General features: G+C 50.0%; 1 protein-coding gene across 1 annotated transcript in view; it reads left to right on the top strand.

Annotated features, from left to right (window-relative positions):
* Cdh26 (cadherin 26) overlaps positions 1-26,665 on the top strand; it is a 66,952-nt gene extending 40,287 nt beyond the window's left edge. The window contains 8 exon segments of the mRNA XM_008842657.1: positions 1,171-1,313; positions 3,964-4,209; positions 6,772-6,987; positions 7,747-7,877; positions 14,098-14,151; positions 17,373-17,447; positions 23,755-23,961; positions 26,543-26,665. Of these exon segments, the coding sequence (XP_008840879.1) occupies positions 1,171-1,313; positions 3,964-4,209; positions 6,772-6,987; positions 7,747-7,877; positions 14,098-14,151; positions 17,373-17,447; positions 23,755-23,961; positions 26,543-26,665 (1,195 nt within the window).
* The last annotated feature ends 293 nt before the right edge of the window (positions 26,666-26,958 follow it).

Genomic DNA, 26,958 nt, shown 5'->3' with positions numbered 1-26,958 from the left:
CTGGCAGAGGACTGGGAGGTGGCTGGGATCTATTCATGACTGATAGATGCTGGGAGTGGGAGAGTCAGTTTTCTTTGTTGTTGTGATTCCTGGCAGGTTGACCACAGTCTAAGGGATAGATACACCCAAGAACATTCAAAAAACATGGATTAGACTTAATAGACCTAAAAAAATCTAAAGACAATAATAGAGGACATGAAAGGGGGGAACTAGTGGGGTAGGGTAGAGGAAGGGGGGTCTGAATATGATTAAATACGTTGTATCAAATTCCCAAAATATTAAAAAAAAGAAACTGAAGTTTTGTCAAACCCTTAAAATGGCTCCAGGTTCACACTGGTAAGGAAGATGTAGAAAGATCTGTTGGCCTGTGTTATGGAGTGTGAATCCTTTGAACTCTGCTATGAAGCCAACACCCCAGGGGGTCAAGCCCCAAGCCTCTGTGCTTAGCAGGAAGCCACAGCACCCACTGGGACCTGAAGATTGCTTCTGCCAGGACCAAGTACTTCTAAGACAGATAGTTATGCTCACCCCACTCAGGAGGATGCTTTTTCCAGGGACCCTGGACCTGGCTCATTAATATAGTCCCCACCATCCTCCCTGTGCTTTCCTTAAATCTAATCAAACTTAATTTTTAAAAAATATTTTATTTTTTTATTTTATGTGTATGAGTGTATTGCCTGTATGTATGTAAGTGCACCCATGTTGTGCAATGCCGTGGAGGTCAGAAGAGGGTGTCAGAGTCCCCTGGAACTGGAGTTAAGGACGGTTCGTAGCCGCCATGTGGGTGCTGGGAATCAAACCTGGGTCCTCTGCAAGAGCAGTCAGTGCCCTTAACCGCTGAGCCATCTCTCCAGCCCTTCAAACTTAAATTTAAATGAACACTTAGAGTTCCATTGTCTTCGATTTCCCAAATTATTGTGCTGGGAATTGTGGTTCTACAGTGTATTTTGATTTGTCGTTTAAAAGACTATTTCTTTTGTTCTTGAGGCAGGGTCCCATGTAGCCCAGGTGGCCTCGAAAACCCACTATATAGCTGAAGATGGCCTTGAACTCCTAGTCCCCTGACTCCACCTCCAAAGTGCTGGGATTACAGGTGTGCCCCACCATGCTGTGATTTGTCTTTTGATATAGCTTTCTAATTTAAAAAAGTGTGTGTTTCCCTTTTACAAGATACAAACTGGTTCACGATCCTGCAAACTGGGTCACCGTGGAGGAGAAATCAGGAGTGGTCACCACCAAGGGTCAAATCGACCAAGAGTCCCCTCATGTGAATGACAGCTTTTACCGCATCATCGCCCACGCCACTGACGACGGTGAGTGTGGAGTCGACCTGGGGAAGCACTGTGCTGGTTCTTGTTCCTGAGGGAGAGCACGCTCAGCACCACAGAGGACGCTATAAAATAACCCTTCTTTTTACTTTGCCTCAAGGCTGGAGATTATTTTTGATACTAACTCTTGAAATGGCAGACTAGGGACAGATACTGCAAAACAAGGGCAGCTTTCGCTTAGTAGAAAGAATTAAACCGTGAGAACACTGCCATCAACCTACCATTTTCATCTGTTCGTAAGATAACACGGTGGCTCTTTGTCAAGCCCAGTGATGTGTGATAAATATTTAGCAGTTTCCTGTACCTGGAATGGCTCATAAGCTCAAATGAATGTGACTGTGTGAAACACACCTGTCATGAACAAGGGTGGGTGGTTTTAAGAACATGTTTTTGCACCTTCTTCTACATTCCCACAAGGCTGAATGTTTAAAGGCATCAAAATATAAGTTGGACATGTGAAAAACTTCAAATATTAAGACGTATTTAAGCAAGTCTGTGGATTAAAACCCAGATTCCCAGTGCTTTGGGCCTGCCTACCCACCTGCGCAGTCAGCTAGAGGAGTGTTGGTTGTGAAGACATGAGGCGTGATCCTAGTCAGCATGGGAGGAGAAGCAGGTGTGCGGCACCGGGGCTCGTGATTCCTTTATGGGCGGTTTCACAGTTGTCGTGACTTATTTTTAATTAGAACAGGCTGTTTTTAGATAATTACAGATTTGTGGTCAGGCCCTCACTCTGGCCTCCCCTCAGCGCCACTGCCTCTGTGATAACATCAAAAATTTCAGAGCCAATACATGGGAATAGAGTGTAAAGACAGATGAGCTTCCCACAGAGTAAGGGGGGCACCCTCGGCACCCTCAGCAGACGACAGTGGGTGGTGGGTGGTGGCCAGAGAGGCACTGCTCCAACCTGCATGGTTGGTTTTACACAAAACCTTTATTGAGAATTTCACACACGCATATAAGGTGTTTTGATCAAACCCATGCCCACTCCCTCCCCTCCAACACCTCCTATATCTCCACATCACTTTTTTCTTTTCTTTCATTTATTTATTTTTATGGGGGTTTGGGGAACTCTAACATTCCCAACTTGCATTTTTAGGAAGGCTTTATGCACTTCCTGAAGTCTCTCCAGCAGACACCTTTCCCACGGGAATTCACGGACACATTTGGATTCATTCTTAAGTGTGAGGACGATAGTGTCTCTTTGATCTTTACCAAAAAGCCTCCTGCTCCACAGCGCTCTGAGGCCCTCTTGACAGTCCAGACCGTCATTTCTCCATTCGGGGCCAGAGATTTGACCCAGGTCCCATTCTTTTGGCCAGTAATCAAAGCACTGTGGTTTCGGTTCCTGGTTTTACAGCTGCTGTTTAAGAATGAGGCAAGGTCCATCCTCAGTGACCGCCAAGCCTGTTTGTTCCTGACTAGCCACCCAGCTGATTTGCACGCAGCTTTAAGAGATAATGCAGCACTTGCCAGCACGCTCTCCCCAGCTGCCCCCAGGATAGCACCTTGTAGACTGTAGTTCACCATGTTAAGCCGGATCCCTACAGGGTTTCAGTTTAGAACTGAGCCTTGCCCTTCCCCTGGGGGGGTCCTGTATCCTGTCCTTTCATAGTCACCCCAGTTCCCTCCCAACACCCCTAACATCTGGCATGATTCCACATTCTACCTCATTTACAGATGGTTGAGAGGGCAAATGTTTTGTTAACTTTCCCAGATGGTCTGACTTTTCACACAAGCAACAAAACAGACTGACTGCAGGTCTGCAAAGTTTACGGCTTTGAAAACGAAATGGCCCTGATATTTCAGTCTGTAGCCATCCTCTGCAGACTGAGCACACTCACGTACAGGATCTGTGTGCTCTTCCAGTGGCGAACAACGCCTCGCAGTGTTACCAGACCTGACGGGCCTTACCGCCTTCTCCCTCTCTGTAAACGAACAGAGAGAAACTGGTGGAAGAGAGAGCTTTATCCAAATCCAGGCTGGGGAAAATGGGGTTGGGAACCGTCTGTCACACAGAGAAATCATCCCCCATTTCAAATGTTCCCCGCTCTTGGGAAAGTCTTTCTCTTATGGCTCCAAAGCATTTGTAGGGCAGAGACATGTCTATCTGTTTTTGGAAAATCAGTCTCAGGTCCAACCCCCTGTGTCTCTGTTAACTCACTAATTTTGCATGTGAAATTCAGTGGTAGGCAGAGAGGAGGCCGTGGCGAATGCTTTTCAGGCCATATCGCGCACAGGGTGAGCACAGGTTGTTACAGGCAGGCAGAAGTCGAGGCCTACCTTTGTCTGCACTGAGCATCAAAGTCCAGAAAAGGAAGGCTGTTTCTTCTGGTAAAGATACTGCTGGGTATCTATTTGTGTGTGTGTGTGTGTGTGTGTGTGTGTGTGTGTGTGTGTGTGTGTCTGTTTTGAGACAGGGTCTCCCTGTAGCCCCAGCTGTCCTGGAACTCACTATGTAGACCAGGCTGGCCTCGAACTCACAAAGATCTGCCTGCCTCTGCCTCCCAAGTGCTGGGATTAAAGGTGTATGCCACCACGCCCGGCCTATACTGCTGTTTTTTTATGAGTTCATTTTCGTTCTTTTGCTTTAAGTTTTAACCTTCATTTTACTGTGACTCCCTCCCACTCTAAGGCCTCCCGCCTCTGACAGGGACAGGGACCCTGTTGCTCTTCCTGTCTGACATCAACGATAATGCACCAGTACTCCTGTCCCGTTCTCGCTATGTGGAGGTCTGTGAGTCTGTGGGGAACAAATCCCTGCTCATAGAGGCCGAGGATGCTGACCTGGACCCCTACTCTGACCCCTTCACCTTTGATTTGGACACTGCACGGGGAGATGTGGAAGGCACGTGGACACTGAAGACAAAGGAGGGTAAGGGTGTGTGTGTCGTTTGTATATGAGTGTTTGAAGGGCTGAGAATGAGAAACCAGACAAAGAAACAAGGTGTGAACTGTGCCTCTGATTCAGGCAAGCTTGATTCTGGCAGAACCGGTCTAGGTGGTCCTCAGAAGCTGCTGCCCAGGACTGTGTCTCTCTGGGTCCCTTTTCTCTCAGGTGGGCTCTCTTTGGAGTACCAGGGTGGCTGCTGGTTACCCTTGAGGCTCATCCCTGAACCTGGCAGGAAGGTGCTGTCAGTGAAAGGGCAGAGAACACTGGTCAGCTCCACTCGCTGGTCCCACCAGTCACAGTGGTGAGAGTCAGAAGGGCAGATGTGAAGTGGCTCGTCCGAGCCTACCCTGGGACCGAGCACTGTAGCAGGAGTCAGGAGTGCAGATGCCTATTGACTGGGCTGAGTCCATCATCTGTCTGGTTGGGATCAGGACTTGGCATCTCGTGAACCACATGGGCCAAGAGTCCAGGCAGCAGGCAATCCCTGAAGGAAGATGGGGACGCTACGGTGAGAGTAAAACAGAAGCCAAGCCACTCAAAGCCACGAGACTCTCCTGTGGCCTCTCCATTGTGCTTGGTCTGCAGAAGGCAGGTGTTAGGGGAAGTGTCCTGTTTACAGTCCCCAACCCAGAGCAGGAAGCCAAGATTCTACCTTGCCCCAGGTGGGATCTGGGCTGTGGCCTGGAGGCCTTTGTGGACAGGGGACCTGGGGCCCTTGGGATGTCCCAGTGCAAATGTCTTTGCTTGCTAGCCTGGAGGGAAGCAAGGCTGGAAAGAAGGTGTGATTCAGGGTAGAGACTTTGACTCCCACAGTATCAAGTGACCCCTGGGAAGCCTAAAGACTGGGGGTCAGTCGTGGGAGGCCAGCCAGGCTACTGACCAAATCCCAAAATGAATTTGGGAGTGAGGACTGCATGAACGTCCCTGGATGGCAGCAGTCACTCCTGACAGCGTGGGAGAAGATGGCTGGACACTCTGTCCCTCAGCTCTTCTCTTACCTGATTTTTATCTGGGTCTTAGTCCTGTAGTGACCAGTGGCCATGGGTGTGATGGTGTGCGGAATGCTCTGTGAGCCCTTCTAGAGACTGTCACCATGTGATTTTTCCTGGGCAGATATAAAGATACATCTATTCACTCCAGAGAGACTGACAGACCAAGGACCCTATCCAAGTCCAGCTTGATACACCAGGGGTTGCTTACAGGGCATGGACAGGTCAAAGGCAGCTACCCATCAGGAAGAACCCTGGGGGGCAGTTGTACCACTGAAGAGTCATTGCCCTCAGTCAAACTTTGGCCTCTTACACACCCTAACCCTCCCCAAGACCACAGGCAGCTGGGGTAGGAATGTGAGGTGGCTGGAACCTCGGGTGAGGTGACCCCTCATCCCTCTCACCACATCTTACAGTGCTGCCCTGTCCCACTTAGTCCACGGCTGTGACTAAGGGCTGAGGTATCTCCTGGGTTCCCCAGAGCTGCTGTTTCTCCATGGTCACGCTGTGCCTGGAGGACAGATGCTACCACCATGTCCTCTCCACTGTAGTTTTGGTGGGATGTGAACTTGCAGTTGATCTAGGAACTGCCCTCTGACCTCCGAGCTGCAGTCGGCTGGTTCTGTCAGCTGTGGCAGCAGTGGTGGTGGGGCTGCAGGGAAGGAGGCACAACTCCATGTTGTCACCCTTGTCACAAGCAGCAGCCTGAAGCGTTCCCGTCCCCCTTAGGAACCTCCACTCAGGTGAACCCAGGACTCTTGGCTTCACCACAGAGAAGACTTTCAAGATGAGCCTATGTGAAGCGGAGTTTATTAAAGTAGATTACAATTCGCATTTTAAGCAGAAGTTAAGAGAAAGAGGTACTCGAGAGTGTGACACACTGAGGGTGGGTATGAGCTTCTCAGGACTTTCAAGATGAGCCTATGTGAAGCGGAGTTTATTAAAGTAGATTACAATTAGCATTTTAAGCAGAAGTTAAGAGAAAGAGGTACTCAAGAGAGTGTGACACACTGAGGGTGGGTATGAGCTTCTCAGGGGCGGCTCGGACTTCGGTGTCTTTATGCTAGGTGTGGGTAGGACCATGACTTTCTAAGTTACGTTGTCCAATAGTATAATTTACAGTAAGGTTTCAAGGGTAAAGAATTTTTTGTAAAGGAAATTGTAAAGTAAATGTATGAGGGGTATTGTTTATATTTGGAAATGAGAAGAGTTCTAAGAACTCAAGGTTAGCGATCATTTTGGCCCTAAGTAAGCACAGCTTGTTTACCGCCTTCAACGCCTTCTGTGAGGTGGCTTTAGGGAAACAGGTATTAGCTCTGTAGGCAGTTTTGGCTTCATCAGAGGTGTCCGGAAAGGCTAGCCAGACCTTGGGATGAAGGGCCTCTTTTCTTTCCCGTTTCCTTCCCACGTCTCCTTGATTTTCTGAATTTTCTCTCCTGCCTCTCTTTCATGGGGGGCCTGGGCCGCTCTCTTTCATGGGGGGCCTGGGCCCCTCTCTCTTTCATCGGGGGCTGTCCAAGGAAGCCCGTGTGGAGTGACTGAGTCCACTTTCTGCCTTCAGGTCGCTCTGCTGAACTTGTAATGCTGAGAAACCTCCCACCTGGGAATTACTTGGTACCTCTCTTCATCGGAGACAGACAGGGCCTCTCCCAGAAGCAGGTGGTCCATGTGAGGATCTGCTCCTGTCCAGGTGGATCTGAGTGCGAGGAGCTTTCAGACACGAGGCTCCCTTGGCAGGCCCTGTCCCCTGTCTGTGCAGCGTTCACGGCTCTGGCAGGTCAGTGCTGCAGAGGTGGTCCTGGGAACACGGTCCCTCTGCAGGCCACAGGTCAGGGGTCTGCAGGGACAGGAGTGGGGGGAACTCTGGGTTTGTTCAGGTCAAAGGTTGCCAGACATGCTGATTGATTGGCAAAATCAGTGTCTGTTGGTAGGCAATGATTTAAGCAATGGAACCCACAGAGGAACGTGGCCCAAGGGTGACTGTGTGTTTGAAATAACTGTGGGCACAGTGGTATACAGGTGTCTAGGCTCTGGGACTTGGTCAAGGTTAACAAGGACACTAGTTAGTCTGACAAACAGGGTATTCCTGGTCAGACATTAACCAATGGATTCACCAGAACAGCCAGCATCCTTGTGTGCCCCACGTTTTTAAACCCTGAAGTTCCAAAAATGATTCGACTGAAACCTGGCCCTGTCAGTTGGTCGCTGAGTAAGGTGCCCAGAAACTGGGTCCCGGAAGCCTCTGCATGGTGACCCTCCTCAGTCAGTTCACCCTCTCCATTTCTTAAAATTTGTTTTTATTAAATTTTGTTGTATTTCATACAGAATATCTCAAACAATCTGAGCCATCTTTATAGCCCCATGCCCACCAGCCCCTCCCATAGCGCCCCCCACCCACTGGAACCCATATACTCTGTCCTGGGTGTTAAGGCCCACTGTGTCAAGTCAGTGCCCCCAGACATTCCCCAGTACAAGCCCGTCCTCTTGCGATGTGGGCAGATCCCTCTCGTCTATGACCCTCTCAATTTTTTTGCAGCTGCCCTACTTTTCTTACTGCGATGCTACTTTGTGTTGGGATCCAAGAGGCTCAGAGGCTCCATCCCCACTGACAGTGGCCACCAGACCCTGATCATGTTCAACGATGAAAGCAAAGCCGTCTCAGCCCAGGTAGCAAGTGTGGAGCACTGCGTTGCATGGCAGCGGCAGCCATGCCAACAGCGCACACACCCGTTGCACCCCCTCTCGTGATTTTCATTCTTAATTCATGTTTCAGTGGTAAATAGGAAAGCACGTTTGCAAAAATTGCACACCCAACCAAAAGCATTCACGTTTTAGATCAGTGGTTCTTACCCACGGTCAGTGTTGCCCGTGAGGGGACACCAGGCAAGGCCTGCAGACACTTTTGATTTTCACAGTTAGAGGATGCTATAGGCCCTCTAGAGGGCTGAGGCCAGAGCTGCTCCAAACGTCCTGCAGCACAGGATATGATCTGGCCCAGTCCAGAGTGCTGGGTTGAGAAGCAAAGCTTAGGTGAAAATACTTTCTGCCAGGTGGAAGGTCTCTGGGTGGACACATGTGCTTCCTGGTGAATGAGTGTGAGCTGGATTCTCCTCCACGCCAGGGTCCTGTGACTGAACCGTTCCCTGCTTCACTCCCTGCAGCAGAGATATGGAGAAGGGCTGGCTTTCCATGCAGGGACAAGACCCACTTCTATTTCAGTCTTTGCATCTAACTAGCTTCATACAGGGGAGTGAGAAATTCTTCCCACACCCTCATCTGTGAACTGTGATGACGTCAGTCCCACAGGTGGAGGATCAGAGGATAGTACCTACAAAAGTGCCTGACACAGCTTGACCTGTGTGCAGTAACGACCAGTGATGGCTGGATTTTCCCACCTGCTGCTGCTGAAATGGAACCTTTGCTCATGGTCCTTGTGGCTCCCTTGGGCCGGGCCAGAGGGACAGGAGAGAGGACGGTGGACAGTGTTGTGAGCTTTCCTGTTGGTCCTCACCTAGAACTAAAGAAACAAAAGTAACAAGAATGTCAACAGGAAGTGCTGCCTTTGATACCCAGTGAACACACACCAGTGAACACACACCAGTGAACACACACCAGTGAACACACACCAGTGAACACACACCAGTGAACACACACTCGAACTATTTTTCTCATTGCTGTGACCAAATACCTAGTAGACAGGAAAATTTCAGAGAGGATTTCTCTCTCTCTCTCTCTCTCTCTCTGTTCAGGAGATAGATTCCTTCATAGCATGGCAGCTGGAACAAGTCAGTCCATGGTGGTGGGAGCTTGCTGTAGTGTCTTCCATTTTTATTTTATGTATATAAGTGTATTGCCTGCATGTATGTAAGTGCACCCATGTCATGCAACGCCTGTGGAGGTCAGTCAGAAGAGGGCGTCAGATCCCCTGGAACATGAGTAACGGATGGTTGTTAACCACCATGTGGGTGCTGGGAACTGAACCCAGGTCCTCTGTAAGAGCAGCCCGTGCTCTTAACTGCTGAGCCATCTCTCCAGCCCCTGTAGTACCTTCTCTCTGGAGAGAGAGCTCAGGCAAGAGCTAGAGCCAGGCCATAACTCCTATAGTCCACAAGAGCTCTCCCCCAGTGATCCACCCACCGCCTCCTGTCATGCCTCCCTCTGCATAGATGCCACAAGCTCCCAGAGTTGCAGCTGGGGATCAATTGTTGAAGCCCATGAGCACAGAAGACTTGGTGCATTCACACCATGGCACACCTTGATCCACTATTTTCTCATGGAAGGAAAAGACTTGCTGCATTAACTGAGACACCTTGGGGGACATGTTCTAATTAACTTTGATGTTCAAATAAATAGAGATAGTCTAAGAACTGTTTGGGGGTAGAAGCAGCTGGTGGGTGGCCAAGTTTCCTAGGATCCTCTCACACTTTGCCTTCTGTCTTACTGCCAGGGGAAGAAGGGCCGCTTGTGGACCATGCTTGCAGCAGCCATTTGTGAGCCCAGGGGCAAGAACGCAAGAGGTGGGGCAGGGAGTGTAGCTCAGCTGGCAGAGTGCTCACCTAGCATTCAAGATACCCTGCTTGATCCTAGTACTGCTGATACTGGGCATGGTGGTGCACACCGATAATCCCAGCACTCGCAAAGTAGAGTCAGAAGTTTCAGAAACTCAAGGTCGTTCTTCTCTACATAGCAAGTTCAAGGGTAGCCTGAGCTACATGAGACTCAGTCTCTAAAAAAGAACAAGAGACGTGGTCGTTGTCAAGGTAGCTGCGTCTCAGGAAGGGCTCTGCTTTTGTCTGCAGAGTAGTGAGAGGAGATTGGCACCTGACCACTGTCGAGGAATCTCAAGTTCCTGATCCTGTCCTGTTAGGATTCCTGCTCAGATGCATTTCCCCTTCTGATGAGTTATGTTATGGAGTCTGCCATGTGCTTCTGTCTTTGCACATTTCTGCACACTTAGCTTTTTGCCATTGGGTTTCATTTTCATTTTGATCTTGGCATTTTTCATCAAGAGGGATGGAGCCTCTCCCAGGAAAGGGCCTCCGCTCTCCTCTGACACTGAGCTCCCTGCCCCTGCATCACCCGTGGCTTGGAACACATCTGTTTTTGGTCTTGGTCTGGGGGACCCTTGGCTCTCACATGTTAAGTAGGGTCAATATTCTCTCTCCTTCTTGGTTTATTGGACAATTTAATCTAAGTCCCCAGCAGAGAGTAGGGCACTGACTGGTATGCAGTGACCTGGCAGCTGACGCCCATCTCAGTGCATTCATCTAACCTGTGTATCCACTCATGTGACCGTGCCAGCCAGTACCGCCCCTACCACCAGGGGCACTCTGTCCTCTTGGGAAGGGTCCATCCAAGATGGCACCCAGCCTCCTTGTCATATCTGCTACTGAGGTGATCTGTGGGATTGCACAGACCCCTGCCTTGTGTGTAGAGCACCTGATCAGCCCTGAGGCAGCAGAACTCCCACACTCATCAATACCAGAGTCCCTCAGTGACAAAGTCTGCTGAATGAGGAAGGATTGAGACAATGTAAAATCATGCAACAGGGAGCCCCAAGGGCGTCGCCAGCACCTAGGAGAGAATGAGCTTTGAGATCTGGGGTCTCCCAGAGCAAGCGTCTTTTGCTATCATGCGACATGAAACTCTGGACACTAGGGAACCAGTGATGACAAATGACAAACAGAACATCCCTCCCCAGACAAGTCACCCAGGCGTACCGCACTGCTGTTACCTGCTGGGGGATGCTGTTCCTCGTTTGCTGATTTTGGGACTGTAACTCCAGCCTCTGTTGTATCTCTTTCTGTGGGTTGCACAGATGTGGCCGCCTGGGGAAAGTCAGATGCCTGCTCTGTCCTCCAACACAACTGTGGCCAGTGCTCAATGCAATGTGAAGGTAACGCTCGTTCGTTTGCTTCTTGGGTTCTCAAAGGAGAGACGCTCCTGCTAGGGGCTGGGGTTAGGGAAGGCCCCAGCAGCCTCTCCCACTCGCATGCAATAATGCCTGCCCATTGCCAAGGAGCTGGAGAAGGAAGGATTTCCCACCATGCGTGTCGATGTAATTTAAAACTGTTTCCAAACTGGCAGGATCTTCCTTTCTGTAAGTACTATCTCTCCCCAGTTTGGGAAGTTTGGAAGCACAACATTGATTCAGGACTGCCTGAGTTTAATGGCAGGGCCCAGGCTGCTGTTCTCCTGCTCACTTCGCCCTGCTCCTAGGGGAGGGCTGCCTTATCCTCACAACTATGACTGCGTTTTGTGGGCTGGTGTCTGTTTCTCTCTCCTTTAGTCTGGAAATTTCTGGAGGCCGAGGCATTGCAAAACTGAGTTCCTGCTGACACTGTGAGCTTCGGTACTCCCTACATTTATGGAGAGAAAATTGAGGCCTTCTGGCTTCAGTCCTTTAGTACCCTTTGGGTTCCCTTCCCAGTGCCTGCAGACAGTGAGCACGTTTGTAGTGACAGTTAAGTCAGACGCCGTTCACACTCTTTCTCAAGGCTGAGGAGCTGCTTGGTAATTATTGGTAACCCAATGCCTTAAGCTCTGCTTCAAAGCAGGAAATATCTCAAACCCACTGTCAGGGCCACTACCAGATTAATTTTCTTTTTCATTTTTGTGTGTGCATATGTGGTATGTGCCTGCATGGGTGTGGATGCACATGTAAGTGTATGGTCCAACCTCAGGAGCTGTCACCTCGTGTTTTGAGACAGGCTCTCTCACCGGGACCTGGAGCTTACTAATTAACCTAGGCAGGCTGGCCAGCAGGCCCCAGGAATCCTCCTGTCTCCACCTCCCCAGAGCTAGGATTATAGGCACATGCCATCACACCCATCCTTTTTATTTACATTGGTGCTGGGGATTGAACTCAGGGCCTCACACATGTGCAGCTAGCACTTTACTAACTGAGCTATTTCCTCAGCCCAATCTTCTTTGAGATTTTACTTTATTTTTGAAGAATCTAAATAAAATCACAAACATCACCCACCGTCAGGTGTCTAAGCTGTTCCACCTGTCAGCGTCCCTCCTAGACCTGCCCTGTGCGCTCTTTCACACCGGAGGGAGCTATGTCAGCTGCAGCAGCTCTAGGGCCCAAGGTCGCTCCCCAGTACGGCTCTCATCTCTGTGTGCCTCTGCCTTCCCTGTCCCACTCCCTCCTCCCACCCTGCTGTCCTGGCTTCTAAGTACCTGAGCAGGGAGAGGTGTGCAGAGTTGCATAGGCTGGTTGGCTCTGCTGTGGAGACAGGCTCACCCTGGAGTAAACCAGAATTTCCTCCTAGGATCTCTGTGAGACGCTGCCATGGACAGCAAGTGCATTAGACCAAGTGCTGTCTGCTCTGGGGACTCCCATGAGTTACAGAAAACTGCTATCACCTCACCAGTGACAGGCAGCTAGTTCTCTTGAGAGGGAAGGATCCTTCTAGAAAGTTCCATGACTCAGAGTGAACACATAGCCAATAAAAATCTGAGCGGTGGGGCTTCCTCTGAAGGCTTAGTATACGCCAACATTTTCCGATCTAACTTCTGTTATTTTTGTTGGTGGCTATTTTTTAAGAGTTGTTTATGGGATTGGAGAGATAGCTCAGTTGGTAAACTGCTGCACAAGTTTAAAGACCTAACTTTGCTTTCCAGAATCCACATTAAAAGTTGAACATAGTGTGTGTTTGCAATCCAAGTAATGGGGAAGCAGAGACAGGTGGATCCCTGGGGCTCATTGGCCCAGCTTGCCTGGCCCAATCGGTAAGCCCCAGGCCAGTGAGAGACCCTATCTCAAAAACCAGGTAAACAGTGCCTAAGGAATAACAACTGAGCTGTCCTTTGACCTCCACAAGCACACACACACGTGTCTACACACACACACACACGCACACCCCCACACAGAGTTGTTTGCTAGTCCTTATACAATATACTGTTGAGAACATCCGTAAACAGATGTGTTTTCTTGTGTCCACCTAAGGGTAACAGAGCCATCCCTAAGGATAAGAATACTTTCTTTGATCCTGATCAGATGCATGCTTAGTATTCCTCACTTCCTGCCCAGCAGAGCCCTGGCTCCCATTGTACCTTGTGTCTGTATTTACCCTGCTTACAAATTCTAGAACTACTGCTTTGCTTGGTAAAATGATTTTTCTGAAATAATTTTAAACCCACAAGAAGGTACAGAAATAGCAGAGAAGATTGCTGTGCACCCTCCCCTCACATGACCACAGCACATGTCAAAGCCAGAAAGGTGGTTTGTGCACAGGTCTGGGGTACAGGTCACATTTGGACCTCCCTACTGTTTTAACAAGAGTTGACTTTTTGATGTACAACTGAGAGGTATTCAAAGTCCAGAGAGCCATGGTCAGGTGTCTAAGTTGTATGGGGAAACTTGTAAGACTGAACCCACAATTCTTACAATTTCTTATTGTTGCTTGGGCTGTGTTTGACCAAAAGGTGCTGTTTTCTGCCCAAAGTTGATGCCGTGAATCTAATCAGTGAAAGGTCCGTGCACCGAAGGCTTGTCCCTCTAGTCATGCAGGGCCAGCTTTACAGGCATGGTGCTCAATGGTGGGGGGCCAGTGCTTGGGGCCCTTGCTGAGCTGCTGACCTACTGCCACATCTTGTGTTATTTACTTATTTTGAGACAGGTCTCCCTGTGGCCCTAGCTAGCCTGGAACTCACTATGTAGATCAGCCTGGCCTCGATCTCCCAGAGAGCTGCCTGTTGTTTGAACAGGCAGATTCTGCTGTTGTCACACCCTGTCACTACACAGCAACGGAACCCTTTGCGTGGGTTCCTGCTGTGAATGTGTGCACATCTCTCAGAACTAAACCCCCATTGGTATAGTCATGCGTGTACCTGTGTCTCTATATGAAACTAAGTAAGCTTCATTTTTCTTACATTTAAGGGCTGTGGTGTTCTCTTTGAGCAAAGAGAAGTGAGAAACAGATCATCTACTCCTGTAAGTATGAGCATGTGAGATACCATAAACACTGCCTTTTTCAAAGTCATAAAAATGGCAGTTTGGAAGACAAGAGGGATTCAAAGTATAGTCAGCATCCAGTGCTCTAAGGGGATGTGTGAATGTGGAACACAGATTAGATTGGGGAGATGCTCAGTTGGTAAAGTGTATACCAGGCGTGCATGAGCAGCTTAGTGGGGGATGGGGATGGGGATGGGGTGGAGACAGGCAGATCCCTGAAGCTCACTGGCCAGCCAGCCTAGTCAAATTGATGAGCTTCAGGTTTAGTGAAAGGTTTCAAAACAAAGGGGGGCGGTGAGAAGGCTCAGCAGGTAAAAGTGTTTGCTGCTTAAGCATGGTGACCTGAATTCAATCTGGGAACCCACCCTGGGAGGACACAACTGACTCCTGCAAGGGGCGCTCTGACCTCCACATATGTTCCATGACATGGGTGTGTACATACAAACAGATCGCTCTCTCTCTCTCTCTGCCTTTCTCTCTCTCACCACAAATAATAAGTAAATTAAAGATAGAAAGGATCAAGGAAAGGAAACTCAGCATGCATTCACACATACATGTGCATGCACCAGAATCATACATGCACAACGCCTCAACCTACACACACGTGCAAATATTAGAAAAATTCACTACCACATTGTTCTGGCAGCATGAAGGCATTTGGGCACTAGTCCTTGCAAATTCCCTTTGACTGCTGAGTTGCTGCACACTGGGGTCTGGGCAGATGGGCTTCTGTGCTGGTCTTTAGGCTGGTGGGCATTTTGAGATGCAGGGCTGCTGGAGGCGGGGTGGATGAAGATCACCCAGTCCAACATTCCTCCTCTGAACTGTTTTGGCAACAGAATCCTTTTCAATTGAGATCCTACAAAGAACTCCATTCTATATAAAACGGGTGAGTGATTGCTTTTCAGCACCTGTTTGATGAGGCATTGGCATGACACATGCCTATGAGCCAGCAAAATGAATTAAAATGAGTCTAATGAAAACCAGTAAGCTCAGAAGCTTAGATGCTGTGCACGAGGATCAGAAGTATCCCCTCACACCCAGTGCCTCTCTGGATGGGAGTTGCTTTTTGATACAATCATGAAAATTTTGATATCTCCATGGAATCGATCCAAATATTATATTTGAATAGCTCAACTCATCATATTAGAATTCTCTCTGAGTCATCAGACACAGGACAAAAAACCTTCCAAGTTTCATAAAGGTCAATTGGTGCAGCATCCCGGATGGGGCTCAAAATGATGGAAACCATCTTCCGTTGCATTACAAATTAACATTTAGAAATCATAATTAAAGTAATTCGTAAACAACTAAAATGAAATTGAATTTCTCTTGCTAAAGTTCTGCTGAGCAGTCACCAGAGACATGGACCAAGGCTAGTAACCAAGGCAAGAGAGACCCAGGGAGGGAGAAGGCGCTCTCCTGGCCACAGAGCAGTCTTGTGTAGTATGGTGTTAGGAGGCTAAGTTGGCTCAAGGCAAAAACAACCTGAGCCTTGTTTGGGAAGAGGTGAGGCTGCTGTCTGCCCTGGCTTCATCCTCTGGTCCTAGATTGACACTGACACACAAGCTGATGGGAGGTATCATGCAAAGGCTCTATCTTTTTCTTCTTCTTATGTGTGTATGTGAATAGAAACAGTGCTTGTATAATCTGTATGCACATGCCTCTGGAGGCACAGGCCGGTATAGGGAATCATCCTTCACTATACTTCTTTCTGCCTTGGTCTTTTGAGGCATCTTTCAGTCAAGCCCAGAGCTCCCTGACATACTTGTCCGGATGGCCAGCTTGCTCTGGGGGTACCCAGTCCTGCTTTCCGAAGATGGAAAGGCAGGCCACTGTGTCCACCTGGCATTCACATGGGTTCTGGAGTTCTGAACTCTGAGAGTCTTCTTCCTTACACAGCAAGTGCTTTAACCGCTGAGGGATTGCCACAACCATAGAGCCTGTGTCTGAAGGATCCTCCTTAGAAAGGCCCATGGGGCCAAAACAGGCAGTAAGCAATGGCTGTCTATCTACTCAAGAGCCCCTGGTCCTTGAATGCAGGCAGTGGTCCCAGGACCGTTGGTAGCAGTCAGTACCTTTCCTTTCCTGCTGAATGGTTTAGTTCACCCTGTCGCAGTGTGGTGGGCTCTTCTGGATATCCTCAAGTGCCTCTGTGTGTCTATATTCATTGAGACAGATAGACTTGTGTGCTGTGCATACATCTGTGTGTGTATAAAGGTGTGTATCTGTCTCGTGAATGTGTAAACTTGGCCTAGACATTATCATTTTTATGTGTGTCTCCTGGGATCCCATGAGTATCACTGGGCACAAGTCAACCCAACCACAAAGCGCCACCAGTGTTTTACAGAGACAGACCCTCCTGCCGCCCTGGATTTCACAGCTTCCCAGCAGCTTGTTGGAATAAGTCTACAGCCCTGAGAGGCGTCACGGCCATGTGACGTCTTCCATCTCCTGGCCTCTGCTCCCTGTTCCTCCCTCAGCCCCTTGAGAACACAGTGGAGCTCTCTCTTTCTTCAGGGCATTTACTGCTCTTCCACTTGGAAATGCCCCTCACCCCCATCTCTGCACAGTTCCACTCTCTTGTCCTCAGAGGCCTCCCTGATCCAGCTGGGAGACTCCAGCTTTTCCCTTCTTCACGGTTTCTGTCGCTCCCATGTGCTGGCCTTGCACATGCATGACATGAGCTGAGGGTCGCCTGACAGCCAGGCCTGGCGCCTGGCTGGCCTTCATACAGGGCTCGGTTGTGATTTCCTGGGGAAGGTGTGTGCTTCTAAGAGGCCCTGCCACATGGTGCATGCCCAATCTGTTCCCTAACAGTGTACACTTGCTCTTTGCACAGCTCTTAGAAATCAGTGCTATTAAGGCAGTGAATGCCAATGTGCCCACCACAGAGATGACCCTGAGCAAGGCTAAGAGGGGAAGAATTAAGGGCAGGGCTGTTGAGGGGGCTCAGCCACAGAAGAGGCTCTCCGAGGAATGGGGTTGTGGGAGAGCCCTTGGTGAATGGATGTACGCTTCCCTAGGAGCATGTGGGAGATCTAGCAATGCTAATTGCAAGACCTCTCCTCTCCCAGCATGTAGTCCCTTGCTCACAGCCAGATTCTACCTCCATGTTGAGTCTGTGCTGAGGACAGGGAACACTCATGCAGGGAGCCATGGCCAGTGCTCCTCAGGAGAGCTAGTGGTTCACTTTACAGGTCTACCTGAATCCCCTGGTGCCCACACACGCCCTGCTACTGATGGAAGAAAGGACGGCTGAGATGTGGAGTCAGGTAGGTCTTGGGCACTGGCTGCCCCTCTGCTTCCCCTCTACTCCTAGTTTGAACTGAGGACACATCATTCTAAATCACCGTATGGGTCAGTTCAGGCTGCTGAAACAAGGTTATAGACTGGGTGGCTTAAACCACAGAACTTACTGTCCCACACTTCTGGGTCTGTCCTCCTGGCTTCCAGATGACCGCTTTCTCACTGTGGATATGTATAACAGGAATAGAGCTAGACCAAGTCTCTGAGATCAAGTCTCCAGTGTGTCTTCTAGGGTACTGGTCCCATTACAGGGCCCCATCTCATGTCTTCATTTAAACCCAGTTACTCCAGGCTCCGGGCCCAACACTGGGTATCACATAAAGGGGCTGGACTTGAGCATATCAGTTTAGAACTGATACAGATGCAGTCACTCCCTGGCCAGCATGATCATGGAAATCCTCCTTGCAGAACCGAGCCTAAGCCAAACGATGGCTCTTTTGCTGTGAAATTGTGGAAGATGGTTTTATTGCCAAAGGGGGCTGTTGGGCAAGGCTCTGAGCTCACACCAGCCCTGGAAGCCTCTCCACACAGCCACCCAGTGTTCTTGGGAGGAATAGGAAGGACCAGGCACAGTGAATGTGCAGTGGGTCACAAGCTCATGTGACGCTCTGCCATGTGGGCAGGGATGCACTGAGACGCTGCCCCTGTGGGTTCTGAGCCCAGGGGAGGCTAGAGCTCAGCCTACTAGGTAATAGGCTCAGAAAGAATTTGTCCCTGTAGGTGGTTTCCAGCAGGCTCTGTACCTGTGTGCCTAGTGCTTCCTTCTCAATTGTCCTCAGTGCTTTGTGGGAGGTGCTGTTGCAATCCTGTTATAAAATGGGGAAGTGCAGAGGCAAAGAGCTGAGCGCTATGCCCCAGGTCATAGCTAGGACACAGCTAGGAAACTGGCAGGCTTGGGCTTCAAACACAAACAGTTGGTCTCCAGGGACTGGGTACTTGAGGTTCTCCTTAAATTGCATCAACCAGGCCTCAACTGTGCAGACCTACATGAGTGGACCTGGGGTGTCATCAGAGCCTGTGAGCTGAGGCTCTGGGACCCTGTCCTGTGACCCTCATGATGCACCTGGACATCCCCATCTCTGGCTGTCACAGTGGACAAGAGACAGGGCTGGCTACAGGATGCCATGACTTGAGGAAGTGGGCCCAGGCTGTGTCTAGTGTAGAGCCACGGCCCGGGGCCTTGCACTGTCTGCTCCTCCAGTTCCCATCTCTGTCCCCAGGTAGGAGCCACAACTCTGCAGCTGCTATAGATTGGACCCCTCAGGCTCCTGCCTGAGACCTGCGGTGTGGATGCTGCTTGTGGATGACGCCACAAGGGAGATGCACCTGTCTCCCGTGGGGAGGCTTTGCGTTTAGAGCTGGGCTGCAGGGTGTTTCCTCAGGTGCAGATTGCTAGGAGGAGCCATGGTGTTTCTGTGTCTCTATCTGAGCAGACTATAACTTCCATGAAGCATGAAGGCAAGCCCATGTCTTTATGGTGCACCAACTTTTCATGCATGTGACAGAATGCCTTGGACAGAAACGTCCAAGGGAGAAGGGTTTGTCTTGGCTCACAGTTTCAGAGGCTTCAGCCTGTTCTTGGCTGGCTCTGGTGGTATGGTAGGCCTGTGGTCAGTGTGGACTGGGAGCACGTGGCACAGCAAAGTCACCCAGCTCATGCTGCCAGGAAGCATGTGGAGTAACAGGAAGAGGCCAGGGCAAGACAGACCCTTAAAAGACAGAGCCCCAGCAACCTACCTTCTCCAACCAGGCCCCCCCCTCCACAGTTCCACCACTTCACAGTCTATTCAGGTGTGAATTCATCCATGGGTTGTTCTGTTGGTGAAGGCACAACCTTCAGCGTCCAATCCTAGCCTCAGCCCTGCTCAGCACCAATGGAGCGATCACTGAATGAGAAGATGATAAAGGATGACCTCATCACGAAAGTTCCAGGAGGGAAATGGACCTGAAAACCAAGGCCCAGGGGACCTGCTTCACATGACCAAGCTATGAGGGCAGAGCTGGGGCTGGGCACAGGCACTGACCCTCCACATGGCAGAGCCGGAGCTGGGCACTGACCCTTCCACATGGCAGAGCCGGGGCTGGGCACTGACCCTCCACATGGCAGAGCCGGGGCTGGGCACTGACCCTTCCACATGGCAGAGCCAGGGCTGGGCACAGGGTATTAACCCCTCTACATGGCAGAGCCAGGGCTGGGCACGGGGTATTAACCCCTCTACATGGCAGAGCCGGGGCTGGGCACTGACTCTTCCACATGGCAGAGCCAGAGCTGGACATAGGCCACTGACATCCACATGGTGGAGCTCTTTGAAGCAGTGCTGGGATTAGGTACAGGCCACTGACTCCAGACCAGCCCATCTGGCCAGTGATCAATATCAGGGAGGCCTATGCTTCCCAGACATGAAGGATGGTCCAGACAGCTCCGCCTTACGCTAGAGACAGTGCACAAATGAGGCCATGTGGTCAACAGCATATAGCATGTGTTGACCATGACGTCTGGTCTGCCCATTTTCATGTGTGTACTTACCTAGCTGGAGCTCAGTAGGCAACATGAACAGGACTAAGGTGCCCATGCACCTGGGCAGGAGAAGGCTGCATCCCCGTGGAGGAGCCCCATCTCCTTACCAGGCCGGCAGGTACCTTTGTACAGCACAGCTCAAGGTCCAAGTTCTATAGTAAGAATGATTAAAAAAAAAAAAAAAAAAAACAAATCCAGATGAGAAGCCCAGTTCTTTCCCTTGCGAGTTTCTAACTTAGTTGGTGGTTTGTGATGAATTATTGATCTTAGGGGGCTCTGGAATTGCTGAATCAGGGTACAGAACCCTGCTGCTCAGCCTCCGGCCTTGGGGGTTTGAAGTTGAGTTCCTGAGGCACAGCTCCTGCCGCTGATTCGGTTTTGCTCTGCACACACCAGGTCTGTCATGAATTATCTATTCAGCTTTGCTGAAGGGACGTGACTGGACTCCTAATGCCTGGGCCGGGTTTGGATGCTTGTGTGTCAGTTGGTAAAACTTCCATTCCTCCCTGCCACCTGGTCCTGGGCCGGATGGCCACATGGTGGTGAGCACGGCCCTCAAATAACAGATGCAGTGGGCAGGTATGTGGAACCCACTCTGGTCTGTGGGTACCAGTCCCTATGCATAGTGGGCACAAGGCCTGGAAGCTGGTTCTGCTCCATGGACAGACCAGGACTCTTTCTATGCGACAGAGGGCGCTGGAGAGCAGCTTGCCGCCTGCTGTGCATGCAGAAACCGAATAGTGCCATCAGGAAGGCACGTGCCTGGGGTCCGCAGGGCCCCTCAGCTGCCTTGTTCCAGGCCTTACCCCATCTTCCCACTGTGCTCTACCCCTGCACTCCAACTGCTTTCACTTTACACATGTGATGCCAGGAATCTCTTATTAGCTAAGGACAGGTTGGAAAGTTCCCTGAACCTGTTCCCACCATAGCTGACTGAAGTAGTTCAGTTTGGATGGCACCGTCCTCGCTGTGCATAAACTGGTTGAAGGTCTTCTTCCAGCCACCCGTCTGTCCACCCACCCGTCTGTCCATCCACCCGTCTGTCCATCCACCCATCTGTCCATCCACCCGTCTGTCCACCCACCCATCCGCCCATCCATCCACCCGTCTGTCCACCCACCCGTCCGCCCATCCATCCACCCGTCTGTCCATCCACGCGTCTGTCCACCCACCCGTCTGTCCACCCACCCATCTGTCCATCCACCCATCTGTCCACCCACCCGTCCACCTATCCATCCACCCGTCTGTCTACCCACCCGTCTGTCCATCCACCCATCTGTCCACCCACCCGTCCACCTATCCATCCACCCGTCTGTCTACCCACCCGTCTGTCCATCCACCCATCTGTCCATTCACCCGTCTGTCCACCCACCCATCCGCCCATCCATCCACCCGTCTGTCCACCCACCCATCTGCCCACCCACCCGTCTGTCCATCCACCTGTCTGTCCATCCACACGTCTGTCCACCCACCCAACCGTCCATCCATCCATCCATCCACCCATCCACCTTTCATTCATGCCTCTCCCCATCTTCCCTTGCCTGTTTCCTCCCTCCCTCTTTCTGCCGTCCTGTCATCTCTCTGCTGTCCATCCATCTACACCTCTATCCACCTCTCCACCTCTCCCCCATCCACCTATTCAACATCTAATGAGGGATGCAGACCAGAAAATAAAAACAAGAAGGGTTACAGTGGGGCCTACAGTGGGTGACTGGGCCTTGGACCCTAAGCTGGAAGTCGGCAGCAGGGAGTCCTTCCTGGAGGAGGAGGCAGGAGGAGAGAGAGCTGGGAGACTTAGCACAGCTGGAGGCCCTGGGCATGAAGAATGGGCTGGTCTAGGGAGACTTAGAGTAGAAAGACAAGTCTGGTGAGGTGGGAAGGCCTTACGTGGATTTTGCATATGTTTGGGGTTTTAGAGGCTGAGAATGCAGTCTGAGGGACTTGAGGAAGGGTGCCCAATTAGGTCCCTTTGCAGAGGGTGGACCAGAGCAAGGGGGTTGGAGAGAGGCCGGGTGTGGGAAGAATCAGAGCCACGCCCCCCCTCCCATGTCAGAGTGAATTAACAGAACATTAATGCTTCATATCACAGTGGGTACAGTCAGCAGGAACTTTCTAGTGGATGCTGAGCCCAGCCCAGGACCCTTCATCCCTATGACTCAGGCACCCAGGAGGACCCTGGGGACATGTGGCTGGATGACAGGAAAGACAGAGATTAGACAGTCCCAGTCACAGCAGGGGCCAGGGGACTGTTCCTGATGGTTGCCTCCTGTGGGTCTTGGTCACCCACTGTCTGCATCAGGAAGTCAGGAAATGAGGGTCTTTGGGTTCCCAGCATGAACAGGAATGGATTTAGTTAACTCTATGCCATTCCCTGCAACAGGGACTGGAGAGGAGGATGGGACTGAGGCGGTGGTGGAGGCCCTGGGCAGAGGAAGGAACCAGGGGAGGATGGCTGCAAATAGCTATACTACTGAAGATGTTGTTAAGATGTTCTTAGACTAGAGCCTTGCACACTCAGGGATTTGCACGGCCCTCCCTCCCAGGCACACCTCACTGCTCCCAGTACTCGGCACACATTTTCATTGACTTTGTTTTATTATCAGCTAAGCAGAGCTATTTGTGAAGTTAGGAGGATGGTGTTCCTGTTAGCTGTTACATGTTCACTAAGTCCGTCAGCCTTAGTCTGTCAGCCAACTTCCTGTGAAGAGCTAGACAGAAAATACTTTAGGATTTGAGGGTCAAGTCTGAATTCTCCACTCTGCCACTGAATTGTGAAAGGTTGGCTGTGTTCCAACAAAACTTTATTTACAACGACAGATGTTGGGCTGCACTTGCCCCTGAACTGTCATGTATCAGCTTCTGTGATGTTGTGTGTGTACTGCTCTTGGGGAACTCTGGAGGAGGGGGCTTCGGGAAGGAAAAGCCGGTTGAAGGCTGAAAGGAGGAGGTCTTCCAGGTGTTGGGTCAGTCTGCCTGGCTGTCTCTAAGGAACTGCCCAGCTCCCACTCTGTATGAGGGGCGGAAGTGCCCCAGGTCAGAGCGAGATCACCTCCCACATTGGCTAGGGCCTGTGGCTTGAGCATGCACTTAGGAAACCAGAGAACAGTGGAGACTAGAGGACAATGCTGAAGGGGCGCAGTGAGTGCAGACGCTGAAGGGTGAGCATGGTGGAAGTGTTTGTGGCTTGGGAAGGGGTCCCCTGGCAAGGGACATGCTAAATATGCAGAGAACAGGGTGAAATTCCCAACTGCAGATCCAGGTGAGTCCCAGGTGGGGATTGCCAGGACATGGGAGGTGTACCCCAAAGAATGAGGGATTGGAGAGATGGCTCAGTGGTTAAGAGCACTCGCTGCTCTTGTGGAGGACCTGGGATGGGTTCCCAGTACCCACATGGGAGCTAACAACTGTCTGTAGCTCCAGGTCCAGGGGATCCAACACCCTTTTTTGGCTTCCATGGGCATCGCATGCATGTGGTGCAGCAAAACACTCGTACCCATAAAATAGTAATAAATAAAAAATTAAAAAGAGAGCGAGGGCCCGAGGGGGAGAAAAGTGCTCGTGAGGGTGCTCTCATACTAAGTAGGGTGGCAGCACAATCAGAATAACTCCTTCCTAGGAACTGGGGCTGCGTCTCCATGGCTGAGTTTGTAGGTCTGGGGCCCATCTCCCACCTGTAATGCAGACTTCCTCAAATCCAACCTAGAGGAACCCGATATGACAGTCAGTGACGGTCTCTTTCCCTGGCTTTCCCCCAGAAGCTCCGGTGTGTTGACGTCCTGGAAGATGACTCACTGCCTCATGTCTACAGCACGGAGGGGGAGTGTGAAGGAGCCGAGACCCTCAGCTCTCTGACCTTCTCAGAGCAGGAGCTGTCCTGAGTTGCTGGACTGCTGGGCTCAAAGTCTACTCCACTGGTGGCGGAAGACTCGTGTGTGTTCCGCATTGAGAATTCCTTCCAAACAGTGATGAGTGAGATCTGTGATCTGGAGGAACAGTCACTATTCAGGGGGGACTCCCCCCCTCTTTAATTCCTTCTCTCTGTTGGTTAATGCTGTCAATGTGAAATCATCTGGGAATCAATCACCTGGGCGATGGGGCCTCTGGGAGGGAAGGGCCATCCATGTGGATGGTGCCATTTCCTGGCTGGGATCCTGGACTGTGTAAATGGAGAAAGGGAGCTTAGCAGCACATCATCCTCTGCTTCCTGACTGTGATGTCATATGACCAGCTGCTTCAGGATCCTACCGCCTTGACTTACCCACAGCGACGTCTGAACTGTGAGCTGAAATAAACCCTCCCCCTTCCGTTGCTTTAGTCTTATGTCACAGCAACATAAAGAAGAAGCGAAGCCGTGGTCCTGGATACGATCAACTATTAGTTCCAGTGAAATGCCTGATGTCCTCAGACCAGCCATCTTGAAGCACAGCAGGATGGTGGTTGTGCTTGGATACGTTTGACTTGCCCCGTTTCCTAGAGACACGTGAACTGAGCTGTGTATTCTTTGCTTCCATTAGCGCACGAACTCTGATGGTGAGTGAAACTTCAACCCATGGATCCCCCAGCTCTGTGGCGGCAACAGATAGTGCTGGGAAAAATCAAAGTGGATTTTTAAAACATTATTTACATTTCCATAATTATCATCCTGTTTCAGTTTAAGCGAAAAAAAAAGCTAACGATTTGGGGAAATGTTTCCTAGAACATTTATAATCAGTATTTTTAGTGATTTAAAAATGATAAATATCTGTCCCTTTCTACTTTTTGATTAGCTAGATAAACTGTTATCTTGAGAGAAATAATTAAGCTTAAATTACTAAACAGAACATGCTTTGCGAAACTAGGAAGTGGCATAATTTAACTTACATGCATCATGAGACTGAAAGAATTTAGAAAACTTGGAAAGATTAAGTTCTGATTAGATTTTTGTTTAAGCAAGATCATACCTTTAACAACTGTTTTTTGGGGTGTGTGTATGTGTTCTTTAAAAAATTTATACATGGGGGCTGGAGAGATGGCTCTGTGGTTAAGAACATTGACTGTTCTTGCAGAAGACCCGGGTTCAAATCCCAGCACCCACATGGCAGCTAACAACTGTCCGTAACTCCAGTCCCAGGGGATCCGACATCCTTTTCTGTCCTTCGCGGGCATTGCATGACATGGGTGCACTTACCTACATGCAGGCAATACATGCATACATATAAAATAAAAATAATAAATAAAATAAAAATTTATACATGGAGACATGTGCCCTTCTTATCCAAGAAATTCAAACATGCCTGACCAAAATGCTACCAGGAGCTAGACATGGTGGCACCAGTCTATAATCCCAGCTTCTCAGAAGCCTGAGGCAGCAGTATTGCAAGTTCAAGGCCAGCCTGGGCAACTAGTAAGACCCTGTCTCAAAATCAATAGTAAAAGGAGAACTAGAGACATTGCTCAGAGGACAGAGTGGGGTATTTGCTGAGTAATTTAGGATGAAAGAGATTGTTTAGACAAATAAAATTTTGAGGACTGATGAGATGACCCAGCAGGGAGAGGTGCTTGCTGCACAAGCCTGGTGTCTTGGCTTCAATCCCTAGAACCCGTGTAAGGTGGAAGGAAAGAACAAACTCCACAAAGTTGTCTTCTGACTAAACCATGTGTACTGTGGCATGTGCACCCATGCACACACATCATGTATGCACACGCTATAATAATAAATAAAATTTAAAAAAAAAATTATTTAATGTGTATGAGTGTTTTGCCTGCATGTATGTAAGTGCACCCTGCATGTAATGCCCATAGAAGCCATAAGAGGGCGTCGGATCCCGTGGAACTAGAGTTACAGGTGGTTGTTAGCTTCCATGTGGGTGCTGAGAACTGAACTCAGGGCCTCTGCAAGAGCATCCAGTGCTCTTAACCACTGAACCATCTCTCCAGTCCTTAAAAAGAAAAAGTATTTTAAGTATGAGTTGTTAGTTGGGGCCAGTAGGTGGTCATCAGAAATTTCTAGATCTCAGCCAAGAGAAAGAAAATGGCTAGATTACCCACGGTCTGTTCTTATGAATAAAGTTTTATTGGCACTCGGCCATACTTGTGGCATGAGGCTGCTCTGGTCTCTAACAGCTACAATAGATACCTCCCTAGTCCACAAGGCCTAACATGCAAAGTGGACTCCTGGGCCTTTCCTAGGATGCCCACCTTGGCCTCTTCCCTAACACATTCTCTCTGGAAGCCCAGCTTACAACAAACACACTGTGATGCAGCCTTTACCCTGCGTCAGAGGTAAACACGTTGCCAGACACACTGAGGGGCTTGAAGTAAGTGTGCCTCTGGCTGTGGTGAGCCCATTCTGGGTTCTGCTGCGTCTGGCGTGTTGGCAGTTGCCGTACACATTTGTGAATTCTTGCACTGTAAGATGCTTTCCAGCGCCTTATTTCAAAAAGTAATAAAACATACATTGCAATATTCATGAAGCCGAATCCAGCAATTAACAAGAACAAAACGTGACACTTTGTAGATACTTAATTAGACATTTGTTAATTCTGATCTTGCCAACCTTTTTAGCTATCTGTAAGCCAGCTCTTCCCCATCCTCCAGACCATTTTCCCAGGCTGCAGACCTGATGTTCTGGCAGCACGTGTGAAGGACAGCTCTGCTGCCTCCTTGACGGACGCCTCGGACATGTGACATGGGAACCTCTTCCCTAGATTTCAGATAGCACACACTGTCCCCTTCCCTGCTGGTATCTGCCGGGGTCATTCCAGTCATAGTCACCTCTGCTGACAGCCAGGACTGAGGCTGTGGCTTGCTGGTGAAGCATTAGTTTAGCCTAGGTCCAATCCCAGAGCCACAAAACAAACTTGAAATCCTCAGCTCTATTGACATTATTAAGAGGCATCTATCAGTGCTGGAGAGAGGGCTCCACACTTAAGAACACTTGCTGCTTTTGAAGAGGGCCCGGGTTCAGTTCCCAGCACCAC

The sequence above is a fragment of the Nannospalax galili genome, unplaced genomic scaffold (genome assembly GCF_000622305.1).
Source record: "Nannospalax galili isolate Female #2095 unplaced genomic scaffold, S.galili_v1.0 scaffold231, whole genome shotgun sequence".
Classification (NCBI taxonomy): Eukaryota; Metazoa; Chordata; class Mammalia; order Rodentia; family Spalacidae; genus Nannospalax; species Nannospalax galili.
This window is presented reverse-complemented; position numbering and strand designations above follow the sequence as displayed.